The sequence below is a fragment of the Coregonus lavaretus genome, assembly GCF_964263955.1.
Source record: "Coregonus lavaretus genome assembly, contig: HAP1_SCAFFOLD_3272, whole genome shotgun sequence".
Lineage (NCBI taxonomy): Eukaryota > Metazoa > Chordata > Actinopteri > Salmoniformes > Salmonidae > Coregonus > Coregonus lavaretus.
Window position 1 is genome coordinate 35,930 of NW_028160940.1, and position 17,034 is coordinate 52,963.

General features: G+C 45.5%; 2 protein-coding genes across 2 annotated transcripts in view; one reads left to right on the forward strand and one right to left on the reverse strand.

The window, feature by feature from the left end:
- The window catches only part of LOC311121275 (autotaxin-like), a gene marked incomplete at its 5' end in the record, with an annotated part of 40,617 nt that extends 34,508 nt beyond the window's left edge, over nucleotides 1-6,109 (forward strand). The window contains 4 exons of the mRNA XM_084195784.1: nucleotides 124-201; nucleotides 801-933; nucleotides 1,540-1,693; nucleotides 5,895-6,109. Coding sequence (XP_084051910.1) covers nucleotides 124-201; nucleotides 801-933; nucleotides 1,540-1,693; nucleotides 5,895-6,065 — 536 coding nt within the window. The remainder of the gene's footprint in view (nucleotides 1-123; nucleotides 202-800; nucleotides 934-1,539; nucleotides 1,694-5,894) is intronic.
- Nucleotides 6,110-13,995: 7,886 nt separating this feature from the next.
- LOC311121274 (CCN family member 3-like) lies at nucleotides 13,996-16,189 on the reverse strand (the record flags this gene model as incomplete). Its single annotated transcript, XM_084195783.1, has 5 exons — nucleotides 13,996-14,289; nucleotides 14,527-14,753; nucleotides 15,314-15,568; nucleotides 15,794-16,022; nucleotides 16,148-16,189. 5 exons carry the CDS (start codon nucleotides 16,187-16,189, stop codon nucleotides 13,996-13,998), a joined length of 1,047 nt encoding a protein of 348 aa, XP_084051909.1.
- Nucleotides 16,190-17,034: the final 845 nt, after the last annotated feature.

Below are 17,034 nucleotides of genomic sequence, written 5' to 3' on the forward strand. Positions count from 1 at the left end.
AACGCCCAGCTGATGCAACCGCCCCATGTACTATAGTTTACAATGTAGTAATAAGACATGAGGCAATCTAAATTGTACTGTACATTCAAGCGTTGATTTTCCACCATTTTGTTTTATCTATAGAGCTGGCTCCGACCCAAGACGGCAAATTTGATGCAGTCCTCATCACTAACACCGTACCCATGTACCCAGCATTCAAAAGTAAGTCAAACTTTTTTTTAAACTACATGGCATGTCAAATGTAATCCATAGGCCACATTCATATGTCATCACCAGTGAACAGAAATCACACTGACAAGATGGATTGATGTAATTGGGTCCTGGTTTACTCCTTTTTTCACTCAGTCTAAATTGAATGTTTGAGGAAGTAATTACTTTTAACTAATGATCTGCAAGACCCAACAACGAGAGAGACTTAAAAGGAAGACTGGGAGAGTGAATGTGCGTGTGAGTGTTAAAGTGTGTGTGAGAGTCAGTGTGTGTGTGTGTGTGTAAAGAGTCAGTGTGTATGGATAGCGTGTGGGTTGACAGTTTAGGGGTGGTCAGTTGTATGACCTCAGATGTTAAAGTGGGCCACTGTGTGTGAGGGCTGCCTCTGTACTGGAAGAATGTCCACAACAATAATCCCTCCATAATCCCATATAGCTACGCACAACCCCACCTCTCCATAATGGACACACTTCAAATATGTTGGTTTCACAGTTAGTGAATACATATATTTGTGAAGTTTTCCTGCTGCTCTTGTAACAGGTTGCCTTTCTCTCTCTCTCTCCCTCTCTCTTTCTCTGTCTCTCCTTCAGGAATATGGAGCTACTTCCAGAAGACTCTTGTGAAGAAGTATGCCATGGAGAGAAATGGGGTCAACTTGATCTGTGGTCCCATATTTGACTACGACTACGATGGCCTGAGAGACTCGGCAGAGAAAATTAAACAGTAAGGGCTTTTGGTCTTCACTGCTTATACTTACATACAGGCTGCATGCATCCCAAATAGCCCCCTATTTATAGTCCACAATTATAGTGCCGGTCAAAAGTAGTGCACTTCAAAAGGAAATAGGGTGCCATTTGGGATGCCTCCACAATACTGCATAGTACTGTACTTCTCAATGGAAAGTAAATGGGAAGTCAAACCCGACCTTGTTTAGCATCTTAACGATTTGGAACGGTCAATGTTTCTCTTTCCTTTCCTGCACAAGGCCAATATTGTATTTAGTATTTTACTCATTCAGCACAAAGAGGCAAATTAAATGTATTGTCCTAGAAATTATCCAGCTAAATGTAAAATGCAGCTTTAGGGCCACCTAGTGGCTAAGATCTGTCATTACAAATATATGTATTTCTGGCTCTTTTCAATCACCACCATCGTAATGTCACTGAACCTCACATAGTGCCTTTATGTGATTGAATGTGTGTTCTCTGTCTGTGGGACTATGCTGTCTCATAGTTACTGACTGGCCTCTGGCTACATATAGTCTACCATGAACAAATATTCAACCTCCTCTGGTGATCTTCACGTGTGTTTCTCTACTGTCTCCCACAGGTACGTAAGTGGTTCAGGATCTATCCCAACCCACTACTACTGTGTGATAACCAGTTGTCTGGACTTCACTCAGGCTGAGGACGTCTGTACTGGACCTCTTAGCAGCTCTGCCTTCATCCTACCACACCGCTCAGACAACGACGAGAGCTGCAATGTGAGTCCCTGGCTACGTCCAACATGGCAGCCTAACCCCCATATAGAGCACTACTTTTGGCCAGAGCCCCATAAGGCTGCTACATAGGGCTGCTACATAGGGCTGCTACATAGGGCTGCTACATAGGGCTGCTACATAAGGCTGCTACATAGGGCTGCTACATAAGGCTGCTACATAAGGCTGCTACATAGGGCTGCTACATAGGGCTGCTACATAAGGCGGCTACATAGGGCTGCTACATAGGGCTGCTACATAGGGCTGCTACATAGGGCTGCTACATAAGGCTGCTACATAAGGCTGCTACATAGGGCTGCTACATAAGGCTGCTACATAAGGCTGCTACATAAGGCTGCTACATAGGGCTGCTACATAGGGCTGCTACATAGGGCTGCTACATAGGGCGGCTACATAGGGCTGCTACATAAGGCTGCTACATAGGGCTGCTACATAGGGCTGCTACATAGGGCTGCTACATAAGGCTGCTACATAAGGCTGCTACATAGGGCTGCTACATAAGGCTGCTACATAGGGCTGCTACATAGGGCTGCTACATAGGGCTGCTACATAGGGCGGCTACATAGGGCTGCTACATAGGGCTGCTACATAGGGCTGCTACATAGGGCTGCTACATAAGGCTGCTACATAAGGCTGCTACATAGGGCTGCTACATAAGGCTGCTACATAAGGCTGCTACATAGGGCTGCTACATAGGGCTGCTACATAAGGCGGCTACATAGGGCTGCTACATAGGGCTGCTACATAGGGCTGCTACATAGGGCTGCTACATAAGGCTGCTACATAAGGCTGCTACATAGGGCTGCTACATAAGGCTGCTACATAAGGCTGCTACATAGGGCTGCTACATAGGGCTGCTACATAGGGCTGCTACATAGGGCGGCTACATAGGGCTGCTACATAGGGCTGCTACATAGGGCTGCTACATAGGGCTGCTACATAAGGCTGCTACATAAGGCTGCTACATAGGGCTGCTACATAAGGCTGCTACATAAGGCTGCTACATAGGGCTGCTACATAGGGCTGCTACATAAGGCTGCTACATAGGGCGGCTACATAGGGCTGCTACATAAGGCTGCTACATAGAGCTGCTACATAGGGCGGCTACATAGGGCGGCTACATAGGGCTGCTACATAAGGCTGCTACATAGAGCTGCTACATAGGGCTGCTACATAGGGCTGCTACATAAGGCTACTACATAGGGCTGCTACATAGGGCTGCTACATAGGGCTGCTACATAGGGCTGCTACATAAGGCTGCTACATAAGGCTGCTACATAGGGCTGCTACATAGGGCTGCTACATAGAGCTGCTACATAGGGCTGCTACATAGGGCGGCTACATAGGGCTGCTACATAGGGCTGCTACATAGGGCTGCTACATAGGGCTGCTACATAGGGCTGCTACATAGGGCTGCTACATAGGGCTGCTACATAGGGCTGCTACATAGGGCTGCTACATAAGGCTGCTACATAGGGCGGCTACATAGGGCTGCTACATAAGGCTGCTACATAGGGCTGCTACATAGGGCTGCTACATAGGGCTGCTACATAAGGCTGCTACATAGGGCTGCTACATAGGGCTGCTACATAAGGCTGCTACATAGGACTGCTACATAGGGCTGCTACATAAGGCTGCTACATAGGGATGCTACATAGGACGGCTACATAGGGCTGCTACATAGGGCGGCTACATAGGGCTGCTACATAGGGCGGCTACATAGGGCTGCTACATAGGGCGGCTACATAGGGCTGCTACATAGGGCGGCTACATAGGGCTGCTACATAGGGCTGCTACATAGGGCTGCTACATAGGGCTGCTACATAGGGCTGCTACATAAGGCTGCTACATAGGGCTGCTACATAGGGCTGCTACATAAGGCTGCTACATAAGGCTGCTACATAAGGCTGCTACATAGGGATGCTACATAGGGCTGCTACATAGGGCTGCTACATAGGGCTGCTACATAGGGCTGCTACATAAGGCTGCTACATAAGGCTGCTACATAGGGCTGCTACATAGGGCTGCTACATAGGGCTGCTACATAAGGCTGCTACATAGGGCTGCTACATAGGGCTGCTACATAGGGCGGCTACATAGGGCGGCTACATAGGGCTGCTACATAAGGCTGCTACATAGAGCTGCTACATAAGGCTGCTACATAGGGATGCTACATAAGGCTGCTACATAGGGCTGCTACATAGGGCTGCTACATAAGGCTGCTACATAAGGCTGCTACATAGGGCGGCTACATAGGGCTGCTACATAAGGCTGCTACATAGGACTGCTACATAGGGCTGCTACATAAGGCTGCTACATAGGGATGCTACATAGGACGGCTACATAGGGCTGCTACATAGGGCTGCTACATAGGGCTGCTACATAAGGCTGCTACATAAGGCTGCTACATAGGGCTGCTACATAAGGCTGCTACATAAGGCTGCTACATAGAGCTGCTACATAAGGCTGCTACATAGGGATGCTACATAGGGCTGCTACATAGGGCTGCTACATAGGGCTGCTACATAGGGTGGCTACATAGGGCTGCTACATAAGGCTGCTACATAAGGCTGCTACATAAGGCTGCTACATAGGGCTGCTACATAGGGCTGCTACATAGGGCTGCTACATAGGGCTGCTACATAGGGCTGCTACATAAGGCTGCTACATAAGGCTGCTACATAGGGCGGCTACATAGGGCTGCTACATAGGGCTGCTACATAGGGCGGCTACATAGGGCTGCTACATAGGGCTGCTACATAAGGCTGCTACATAAGGCTGCTACATAAGGCTGCTACATAGGGCTGCTACATAGGGCTGCTACATAAGGCTGCTACATAGAGCTGCTACATAAGGCTGCTACATAGGGCTGCTACATAAGGCTGCTACATAGAGCTGCTACATAAGGCTGCTACATAGGGCTGCTACATAGGGCTGCTACATAAGGCTGCTACATAGGGCTGCTACATAAGGCTGCTACATAGAGCTGCTACATAAGGCTGCTACATAAGGCTGCTACATAGGGCTGCTACATAGGGCTGCTACATAAGGCTGCTACATAGGGCTGCTACATAGGGCTGCTACATAGGGCTGCTACATAAGGCTGCTACATAGGGCTGCTACATAGGGCTGCTACATAGGGCTGCTACATAGGGCTGCTACATAAGGCTGCTACATAGAGCTGCTACATAAGGCTGCTACATAGGGCTGCTACATAGGGCTGCTACATAAGGCTGCTACATAGGGCTGCTACATAAGGCTGCTACATAGAGCTGCTACATAAGGCTGCTACATAAGGCTGCTACATAGGGCTGCTACATAGGGCTGCTACATAAGGCTGCTACATAGGGCTGCTACATAGGGCGGCTACATAGGGCGGCTACATAGGGCTGCTACATAAGGCTGCTACATAAGGCTGCTACATAGGGCTGCTACATAAGGCTGCTACATAGAGCTGCTACATAAGGCTGCTACATAAGGCTGCTACATAGGGCTGCTACATAGGGCTGCTACATAAGGCTGCTACATAGGACTGCTACATAGGGCGGCTACATAGGGCGGCTACATAGGGCTGCTACATAGGGCGGCTACATAAGGCTGCTACATAGGGCTGCTACATAGAGCTGCTACATAGGGCTGCTACATAGAGCTGCTACATAGGGCTGCTACATAAGGCTCTGATCAAAGGTAGTGTATTATGTAGGGAATAGGGTGCCATTGTCACACACACACACAGACACACTCACAGACGCACACACACACACACACAGACACACACACAGACACATACACACAGACAGACACACACACACACACAGACAGACACACAGACACAGACAGACACACAGACACACACACGCACTCACAGACACACACACAGACACACACACAGACACACACACAGACACACTCACAGACACACTCACAGACACACACACAGACACACACACAGACACATACACACAGACACACACACAGACAGACACACACAAACACACACACACTGACACACACACACAGACACACAGACACACACACAGACACACACACACACACACACAGAGAAACACCGAGATAAATTGTGAGTGAGAGAGACAGAGGACAGAGAGCGACAGAGAAAGAGAGAGAGAGAGATCTCAGAGCATCATCAAACTTGCAGGTAGCTGATGTTGTCTTCGTCCCCCAGAGCTCTGAGGAGGAGTCTAAGTGGGTGGAGGATCTGATGAAGCTGCACACGGCCCGGGTCCGAGACGTAGAGATCCTCACGGGCCTGGACTTCTACCGCCGGACCAGCCGGAGTTACCCAGAAATCCTCTCACTGAAGACTCACATGCACACGTACGAGAGTGAGATCTAAACCACTGTCTGTCTGTCTGTCTACCCTCCCCTGTCTTCACCACAGCTCTGATGGTCTGGTGTATATTTTGAATATGTCGTGTTTGTTTTACCACGTTTATTATTCTGTTTATTAATGGCTGTTCTGTTCCTCTGTAATGTAACACATTTCCTGACCATTTTTGTTTTTTTTGTGATTAACAAGCATGAATTGAATTGCCTTATTTGTGTTGATGATGTGATGCTGTGTGTGTTGTTGTATGTGTGATGTTTCTGATGAATGTCTTGCTGGTGATGGCTGAGAGTATTGAGTGTGTTAATAATAAGCTCTGTACTGTGCCAAATAATAATACTGAACCTGTAGTGTTGATATCCTTTTAAACATGTACCGGACACTTGTGTGATCAACTTATTTATGCCTAATGTAGAGTCCTGATATTTCAATACAATAAACCTTTTGTACTACCTCGTCTGTCCAGAGGTCATTGCTGCTCACCATTGTTGGTTTGATTACAGTTGTTTCCAACTGCTTACACACAATTTATTTTCATGTCACACGATTTTTTTGAAACCTCTCACTCAAATCTTGGTCAAAGGTCAGATTACCTGTTTTGAACAATGGATGCCAACAATGGACAGAGAGCAAGAGGAGTAGGAGGGAGAGGCAGGGGACAACAACGAGGACAAATTCAAAGACGAAGAGTTGGAGGAGGAAGAGGAAGAGGAAGAAGAGGACGAGGGCAAAGAAGAGAAGGAAGGAAGGAGAGCCATCTCTGATGAGATTAGGGCAACACTTGTTGATCATGTGATCAACCACGGTTTGACCATGAGAGAGGCTGGACTGAGAGTCCAGCCCAACTTGAGTCGATTTACAGTGGCGTCCATAATTCGAACCTTCAGAAATGAGAACAGGTATGCAACTATCTAATGACTATTTTAGCATTGCAGTAATGTACTGTAAAATACGTATGACTGCATAGTATTGCATAAACATTTGTAACTCTAAGCCATCCATTTACTGGACTGCATTGAATGAATGAGGTTGGTTATCATGCTGTACTACATTTTTGTTGTACATTGTTTACAGTTCCTATGCTGAACGCATACTGTGTTTGAATTCTGTACAGAGTGGAAAGGCAAAGACATCATGGAGGACGAGGACGCTTGTTTACAGATGTACAAGAGACTGCAATTATAAATATGGTTTTGGCCAACAATGCAATTAGGATTTGAGAGATAAGAGAGCATATCTTGAATAATGACACCATATTTAACAACATCAATGCTGTAAGCCTGTCGACCATACAACGCATCCTCCAACGGCACCAAGTGACGATGAAACAACTTTACAAGGTGCCGTTTGAGAGAAGCTCTGACAGAGTCAAGAATCTGCGACATGACTTTGTAGAGGTATGTATGCAACACTACTTCCAGTACTTCAGACATACCATATTTACTCATCTGTATATCCTTTTGTCTGTTACAGAGAGTATTGGAGATGGATGCCCATGTAATTCGCCATGAATTTATTTATGTGGATGAGGTTGGCTTCAACCTCACCAAAACCAGGCGCCGCGGAGGAAATGTAATAGGACAGAGGGCAATTACCAATGTCCCTGGACAGCGTGGGGGTAATATAACTATGTGTGCTGCCATCACTCAAAATGGGGTCCTCCATCACAATGCCACACTGGGTCCGTACAACACCGGCCATATGCTCACTTTTCTGGATGCAATTTACACAATGCTTCTCCCTGATCCAGACCAGGAGCCTGCTAGATTTGTGGTTATATGGGACAATGTTAGTTTTCACCGGGCTGTTCTGGTCCAAAACTGGTTTGCCACCCATCCACAATTTGTAGTTTTGTACCTACCCCCATATTCACCTTTTCTAAATCCCATAGAGGAATTCTTCCCAGCCTGGCGCTGGAAAGTGTATGATCGCCAACCCTATGCCCGCATGCCGCTTCTCCAGGCAATGGAGGACGCATGTGGGGACATAGAGGTTGCCTCTGTCCAAGGTTGGATACGCCATGCTAGGAGATACTTCCCTTGATGTTTGGCAAGAGAAAACGTATCTTGTGATGTGGACGAAGTATTGTGGCCAGACCCAGCCCGGAGAAGAGATGAAGCGTAGCTTAGCATTGGTGACTGCCCCCCCCCTACCAATTCCTGGAATGCCCCCCCCCCCCCAGGACCCCACACACACAATTGTGTTCTTTACTTATAATAATAATAATATAATATGCCATTTAGCAGACGCTTTTATCCAAAGCGACTTACAGTCATGTGCGCATACATTTTTACGTATGGGTGGTCCCGGGGATCGAACCCACTACCCTGGCGTTACAAGCGCCATGCTCTACCAATTGAGCTACAGAGGACCACATTTTACTGTATTCTAAAGAATATACTTTCGGTTTACATATGTTTATGGTTTTGTTGTATGCTGCTGTATACAACAGTAATGTTTGGCCTAATAAATATTTTCTGTTTCTACATTGCATTGGTGTTTACAGTGTACTTGTTACCCCTCTCAGCAGATTACGTTCACTGTAGAACATTGTATTGAAATGTAGATATAAGCCTATGAAAGACCAAAGAGCTTTAGATTTAGAACAACAGTGTTTACATGGTATATCCACAAATGTACTATTATGAAAGAAGTGTTTGCCATTTGATGCAAATGCTTCATTCTGACATGTGTTTGTGGCATTTTGAATGCAGGGTTACATTTTGAAGGAGATGTGAGGCATTTTTCGTGTGCAGTTTTGGGAATTGTGTGTAGAGTTTTGAGAAAAGGAGACATCGTTTTGAAAACGTGTGTAAGCAGTTGGAAAAAAAAACTGTAATGCTAGCAATATTAGCATTGATATGATCATCAAATCAAAAACATCATCAATCAAAAAAAGCCTGTTCCTGTTGTTGGGAGATTTAATTTCAGCAATAAATGTGTGTTTGTGTAAATGGGTGTAGTGACAGGCTGTAATGGCAAGAGATAGGCTTCTAACTTGTAGTCTACACTACAGAAATGCCTACCTACAAGATTATTCCGAGAAAGAAATCTAGGAAGTGCATCTGGTCTGATTCAATGGGCCACATATCTGATTACACTGCAAACACCAGTCTGTCTCAACACTACGGTGATGACATACTGTCGTTTTCTCAGTGCTTTATCTCTGAGTGAGAGAGACGAGAGAAAATATATTCCACCAGCTGGATGCAGGTAAATGACTGGACACCCTCTGTACGTCCCAAACGGAACCCTATCCCCTACATAGGCAGCGTTTACACAGGCAGCTCAATTCTGATAAATATTTCCCCCCCCCCCCCCCCACTAATTGGTCTTTCGACCAATCACATCAGATCTTTTACAGAGGTGATCTGATTGGTCAAAAGACCAATTTTGTGGAGAAAAAAAAGTTCAGAATTAGGCTGCCTGTGTAAACGTTGCCATAGTGCACTACTTTGGAGCAAGGCCCATAGTGATTATATAAGGAATAGGGGGGCTATTTGGGAAGCTCTCCCTGTTTATGAACGGTCACTCATACTAATGGCTTCCTTTGAAATCAAAGTTCACTGCCGGTGTTGAGGGCAATGGCATCGTCCAAGCTCAATAATCCCTTTTTCTTCCCAATTGGTCGTTAGTCTTGTCCCATCACTGCAACTCCCCTACGGACTCGGGAGAGGTGAAGGTCGAGAGCCACGCGTCCCCCGAAACACGATCCTGCCAAGCCGCACTGCTCGCTTAACCCAGAAGCACCAATGTGTCGGAGGAAACACCGTCCAGCTGGTGACCGAAGTCAGTTTGCAGGCGCCCGGCCCGCCACAAGGAGTCGCTAGAGCGCAATGGGAAAAGGAAATCCCAGCCGGCCAAACCCTCCCCTAACCCGGACGACGCTGGGCCAATTGTGCACCGCCTCATGGGTCTCCCGGTCACGGCCGGCTGTGACACAGCCTGGGATCGAACCCGGGTCTGTAGTGACGCCTCAAGCACTGCGCCACTACGGAGGCCACAGTGGGTCAATTCTTGATGGCTGACATGCGCGTGTGTTCATTCTAGCTTGCGAATTGAAATACATTTAATTAAGGTTGCATTTGGCCTCGACTATACACCACTGGTTATTTTACTAAGCTTTTTAAAGTCAAGAAGCTACTACTAGCTAGCTAGCTATACTGACTAGTTAGGTTCACAATGTAAACAAAAGCAACTTGACTATCATTTAGTACAACCACTAGTAACAATAGAATAAGTACTTGCGAAAAACTGGACCAACAGTTATTGGACTTATGCATAATGGATTAACAAGGTAAAGTCCAGTAGGGGAAAATAGAACAAAGACTCTCTTCTCGTCTGCTATTCTCTGCTCTCAAACCAACGCGCTCTGTGTAGCAGGTAGAACGTCACATTGACACAACGCGGATGGCAAAGCAACGCGACACTTCCAGTGGAGCTGAAGTGTAACGTGCTGTACTTTTCCAATTAGCTCTACAGACCACCAGGACCAGACACTCTGCAGACCAGGGACACTGCAGTTATGGTCATGGTTGACTAATTAGCTCTACAGATCACTAGGACCAGACACTCTGCAGACCAGGGACACTGCAGTTATGGCCGTGGCTGACTTTTACTCCTTATAGCAATAACAATAGAAGTCGTGTGTCCTTATACTTTGCTGCACTTCTTAAATAATCCACAAGGTGTCGCTGTTTGCTGGATAGTGATTTTTTGCACCAGCTCTGGGAGTGCTTTGCGCATTCAGTCATTTGTAAAGAACGAGTGTTGGAAGTTAGAGCACACCATAATCTCTGACTAATGGTCATAAAGCATGCTATGTCACATACATTAGACGGGTTATCTCTAAACTATGCATTAACCTACAGTACCAGTCAAAAATGTGGACACACCTACTCATTCAAGGGTTTTTCTTTATTTTTACTATTTTCTACATTGTAGAATAATAGTGAAGCCATTAAAACTATCAAATAACACATATGGAATCATGTAGTAACCAAAAAAGTGTTAAACAAATCAAAATATATTTTATATTTGAGATTCTTCAAAGTAGCCCCCCTTTGCCTTGATGACAGCTTTGCACACTCTTGGCATTCTCTCAGCCAGCTTCATGAGGAATGCTTTTCAAACAGTCTTGAAGGAGTTCCCACATATGCTGAGCACTTGTTGGCTGCCTTTCCTTCACTCTGCACCCCCACACCATCACACCTCCTCCTCCATGCTTCACGGTGGGAACCACACATGCAGAGATCATCCGTTCACCTATTCTGTGTCTCACAAAGACACGGCAGTTGGAACCAAACATCTCAAATTTGGACTCATCGTGTTTCTTGGCCCAAGCAAGTCTCTTCTTCTTGTTGGTGTCCTTTAGTGGTGGTTTCTTTGCAGCAATTCGACCATGAAGGCCTGATTCACGCAGTTTCCTCTGAGCAGTTGATGTTGAGATGTGTCTGTTACTTGAACTCTGTGAAGCATTTATTTGGGCTGCAATTTCTGAGGCTGGTAACTCTAATGAACCTCTGCAGCAGAGGTAACTCTGGGTCTTCCATTCCTGTGGCGGTCCTCATGAGAGCCAGTTTCATCATAGTGCTTGATGGTTTTTGCGACCGTACTTGAAGAAACTTTCAAAGTTCTTGACATTTTCACTGACATTTAAGACTGACCTTCATGTCTTAAAGTAATGATGGACTGTCGTTTCTCTTTGCTTATTTGAGCTGTTGCCATAATATGGACTTGGTCTTTTACCAAATAGGGCTATCTTCTGTATACCCCCCTACCTTGTCACAACACAAATCATTGGCTCAAACGCATTAAGAAGGAAAGAAATTCCACAATTGAACTTTTAACTAGGCACACCTGTTAATTGAAATGCATTCCAGGTGACTACCTCATGACGCTAGTTGAGAGAATGCCAAGAGTGTGCAAAGCTGTCATCAAGGCAAAGGGTGGCTACATTTTTACATTTACCAGACGCTCTTATCCAGAGCGACTTAGTTAGTGAGTGCATAAAAAAAATTCATACTGGCCCCCCGTGGGAATCGAACCCGAAACCCTGGCGTTGCAAGTGCCATGCTCTACCAACTGAGCTTCAGGAGGCTACTTTGAAGAATCTCAAATATAAAATATATTTTGATTTGTTTAACACTTTTTTGGTTACTACATGATTCCATATGTGTTATTTCATAGTTTTGATGTCTTCACTATTATTCTACAATGTAGAAAATAGTAAAAATAAAGAAAAAACCCTTGAATGAGTAGGTGTGTCCAAATTTTTGACTGGTACTGTATATGAAAGGTGTTATGCCATTCTTGTGTTATGCAGTTTTAGGTCAATCTAATGTACATCATCTGTTGTCCAACAATCTATCTACACAGTATATCATGATGGTTGGAATAAAGACAAACAAATCAGAAGTTATAGAAAAAAATACATATTTAATATGAAATAATGAGTAAGCACAGTATTATTATAATGACAGAAAAGGCTGGGTGAAACACAACCAGAGTACACATACAGACACTATATAGAATTCATATTTACACTAGGTTTACAAAGACATACAGACACTATATATAATTCATATTTACATTAGGTTTACAAAGACATACAGACACTATATAGAATTCATATTTACATTGGGTTTACAAAGACATACAGACAACGTGTATTTAATACACGCTCACACCAACTATACAGTGAGTATTTACATAACTTGTGTCTTTCTACAAGAGACTACTGGATACAAGCCTTTGGAAAAGGCCACACAGGAGTAGAAAATTAACATTCTGTTTTAGGAAAATCTACATTGCATTGCAGTCAATTAAAGTATATCAGACCTGGGTGATGTACCTATGTCAAAGACTTTGGAGGTGCACTTGACTTAGCTTGCCCTGTACAATGGAACCAACGGAACAGTCTCATAAACTGCCAGCTCAAGTTAAATCATCTCAAGTGTTTGACACATGTATTTGACCCAGGTCTGACGTGTATTGGGGGGCTAGTGGTCCAAGAGGGGAGCCTTTACAGGCTGCTGTAGAAAGCAGGAGTACGTTATGAGAACGACCTTTGACCTGGCTGTTGACATGACTGTTGTGTGGGCCAAGACCAAGTTGACTGGAGAGCCTGGGAGAGGGCAAGAGTCTGGAATGTCTAAAAGGTCAAAGGTCAGAGGTATGAGGGGGAATAGAAAGACAAGGTTTTCACCTGAACAAATACAACAGTGAGCAGGTGTTGCTTTCATGAGACATTTTTTTGTGAGGTGCAGCTGGAAAATTGTTGGAAGTGCATACATTGCACTTGAAACGATTGTAGGTAGCTTAACCGCTATTTTCGTAAATACCTCTGGAACAGCCAGAGGATGTCTAAAACTGACCTAGGAGCTCTGCATGATCACTGAGGCCGTTTGCAGCAAGCAGAAAAGGAAAACTCTGCCATTGTGATACACTAAAGCACAACGTTTCCTGTTGCGGTCCTCTGTAGCTCAATTGGTAGAGCATGGTGCTTGTAACGCCAGGGTGGTGGGTTCGATCCCCGGGACCACACATATGTAAAAATGTATGCATACATGACTGTAAGTCTCTTTGGATAAAGCGTCTGCTAAATGGCATATTATTATGCAGAAAGCTCATCTATTCTGTAAAGTTAGCTAAGGGCTGACTGTGAAGATCTCAATTGCATACTCCTCGCGTCCTCTCTCTCCTCGCCTCCTTCTCAAAACCCATTGGAAGAGAATGTCAGAGGGGCGGGACATCTGGCTTTTTCATCCAATGGGTTTTGAGAAGGAGGCGAGAGGAGGCGATAAGTACGCGATTGAGATTCTCCCTCTGAGACCAACCACCAGATGGCGATATAGAGTCATCTTACTACAGCACAGCACAATACCACCGTCACAGATGAACAGGAGAAACTTCAGTTGTGAGTATCTGCGGTACAGTGTTATAACCTGTAGCCACTGTAGACCAGGTCTGATGGCTGATACTCAGCATTGTCTCTGGGACAGTGGAAGTGGCAGGCGCAGGTGTTGATGAACATCATGGGTTTCTTGACGGCTTTACCCTGAGCGCACCGGAACTCCACCTGCACTGTCCTGGTGCTGTGGGGGGTGCAGCAGCGGCCGTCCACACACACGCCACAGTACCGGGGCTTGTAGGTCTGGACGCTGGTGCAGTTCTTATAGCTGAACTGGACGGGTTTCGCCGCCTTCTTCATCCTCAGGCACTTGCTTCCTCTCTGAAGATTTAGAAGAAGAAACGATTGTCAGTGGGTGAACACCGTAATACGTATTTCATGTATTTTGTCGGAGCTCTTGTGAGTTTTTGTTAGTTAGAAGATTTTCAATGCATTTAGTCTCGAATGGCAAAAAAAAAAAAAGTATATTCTTCCATTTAAATTCTTGATGTATTTTCCTTCTACAACTGTGATTTGGTATGTATTATTAATACAGTAAGAGTTGGTTGGGTAGCCTACCTTGGGAACATCATTCTGCTGAAGCTGCTGGTGCTGTTTGCTACAGGGCCTGACGATGCACAGCCGCGTCTGCTTGACCATCTCACAGTGGGTGTTCTTGTTGGTGACCCGGGTGGAGATGCCCATGCCACAGGTCCGAGAGCAGGCGCCCCACTCCGTAGTCTGCTCTATGCAGTTAGTACTGGGGTCCCACGAGTCAAACCCCACTGTCTCCTCCTGTCTGTAGGCTGTGGGGACAGGGAGAGATACACCGGATGAGACAGATGTTGTGACGTGGGAAATGCCTAGATTGATTGATGGACATGAGAATTGCTGGGCGAAAGTTCATAAGATGTTAGACAGGCATTGGGATCTGTGTGGTCTGCATGATTGATACACCTACATTGGTGTATAATCGGTATACAGGTAATCAACTTCACAGTTCTATCGGAATCTATTTCTTTAGGTGCCTAAAGCCCATTAGTCAAAGATTAAGAACGATCCAAGGTACGTCACATTCCAGAGCACAGGAAATGGAATGTTTCGGCTGGCTACGGTCTACACAGAGGCTTCCTGGGATAAGTCAACTTGTCTCTCTCTCTGTACTCAGAGGCATTCAGCATTTCCCTTCACACAGAGCCAGCCAGGTCAACCCAGAGGCATGCAAGAATCCGTCTCTTGACTTTGTGGCTTGCACCAGAGTACCAGTCACGTCATGAGCAGAGAGGAGTAGAGAGAGGGTCTGTGTCCCACATGGCACCCTATTCCCTATGTAGTACACTAGAGAGCAGAGAGACTGAGTGCTTACCAGCCATGGCGAAGCTGCCCAGGGCACTGGCCTCCGGTTGGGGCTCACACACCCACTTCTCACAGCACTCCCCTGGGACCGCCACCTTCCTGGGCAGAGGGCAGTCGGGGCCCGGCAGCATCACGTCCAGGTTGCAGCGGGGCACGCAGGCGATCTGGCTGTCCCTGCAAGTGCACTGGTACTTGCAGCTGGGGAAGAAGGTCTCCCTGTTCTGGTACACTGAACCGTCCAACAGGCAGATGTCTCCCTCGTGAGCTGTGAAGAGAGGAGGACACAAGAAAAGCATAAATCAATATTTAAAACCTTTAATTTCCAATACTCATATCTGGATAAAATCTACAATTTCATATATTTAAGTGGGTGTGTCTTCAAATGAATGTGAATTGTAAAAACAAAGAGTTCTCAAATAATAGACAAAATACATCATCATCATCATCATCATCATCATTGATAGCTCTTGGATAGGGGCAAATCACTCACCGACACAGACACCTGTCCTCTGGTATACATCGGCTGTGTAGTCGCAGTTCAGACCCTTGTGTGTATCACAGGGATTTATTTCCGAGCACACCTCTCCTTTCTGCCTCGCACAGACCAGACAGCATGCACAGTCATCCAGAATCAACTGGACCCCGGGGGCGCACATCGGAGGCTCCTGCGGGCAGAGGCACCTTGTCGGACACACCTGCGCCAAGATCTGGGAGCAAATCTGAAGAAAAAAAAAAAGGTTAAACTGTTCAAATGTGATTTTTTTTTCAAAGTTGTTGCTTTCAAATTCTTAACATGATGTAGTTTGGATTAGCCTACTCTGTAACGTTAACTGAATGTATTTACCTGTGTTGAAATGCAGAAAATGAAAAGTGCAAGCTTAGACATCCTGATTCAGTGAACGGTCGTTTTCTCTTGGTAGAATCGTCCCTGTTCTGTGTCTTGCTGAAGCTCTGTAAATCCCTTTGGCGCGCTTCAGACGTGTGTGCAGAGGCATTTATAAAGGTCCTGTCTAACGACACGGTGACGAGTGAAGGAGGGACGGAGGAAAGGGAAGGAGGAGGGATGGAGGAAGGGGGTGACGGAGGGAATCACCCCCCTGGCCCTGGTAGAGTCTGGGAATTCTGACATCTGATTGGATCAGGAGGAGACTGACATTTTCCTGTTAGATCCTGAGTTCTTCACACACAGAGGAAGGCTACAGTACTGACAGTACGCTACATAATGATAAACATGTTTCAGTGAATCTATGTTTATTAAAGGCGATCGATATATAGGACACATAACCTGATTTGAACAGTTTTATTGCTGCTATTCATATCAACAATCAACATTTTTCACGATCATTCAAATGAACCTACTTCAAACTAGTTCCTCCGTTCCTTGATCTTCATTATTGTGATCATTACATCTCTGGAATGAAAAAATATCTAACTTGGCTAGCAGAATAGATATCACACTGGTCGATCTAACTTGGCTAGCAGAATAGATATAACACTGGTCGATCTAACTTGGCTAGCAGAATAGATATCACACTGGTCGATCTAACTTGGCTAGCAGAATTGATATCACACTGGTCGATCTAACTTGGCTAGCAGAATAGATATCACACTGGTCGATCTAACTTGGCTAGTAGAATAGATATCACTGGTCGATCTAACTTGGCTAGCAGAATAGATATCACACTGGTCGATCTAACTTGGCTAGCAGAATAGATATCACACTGGTCGATC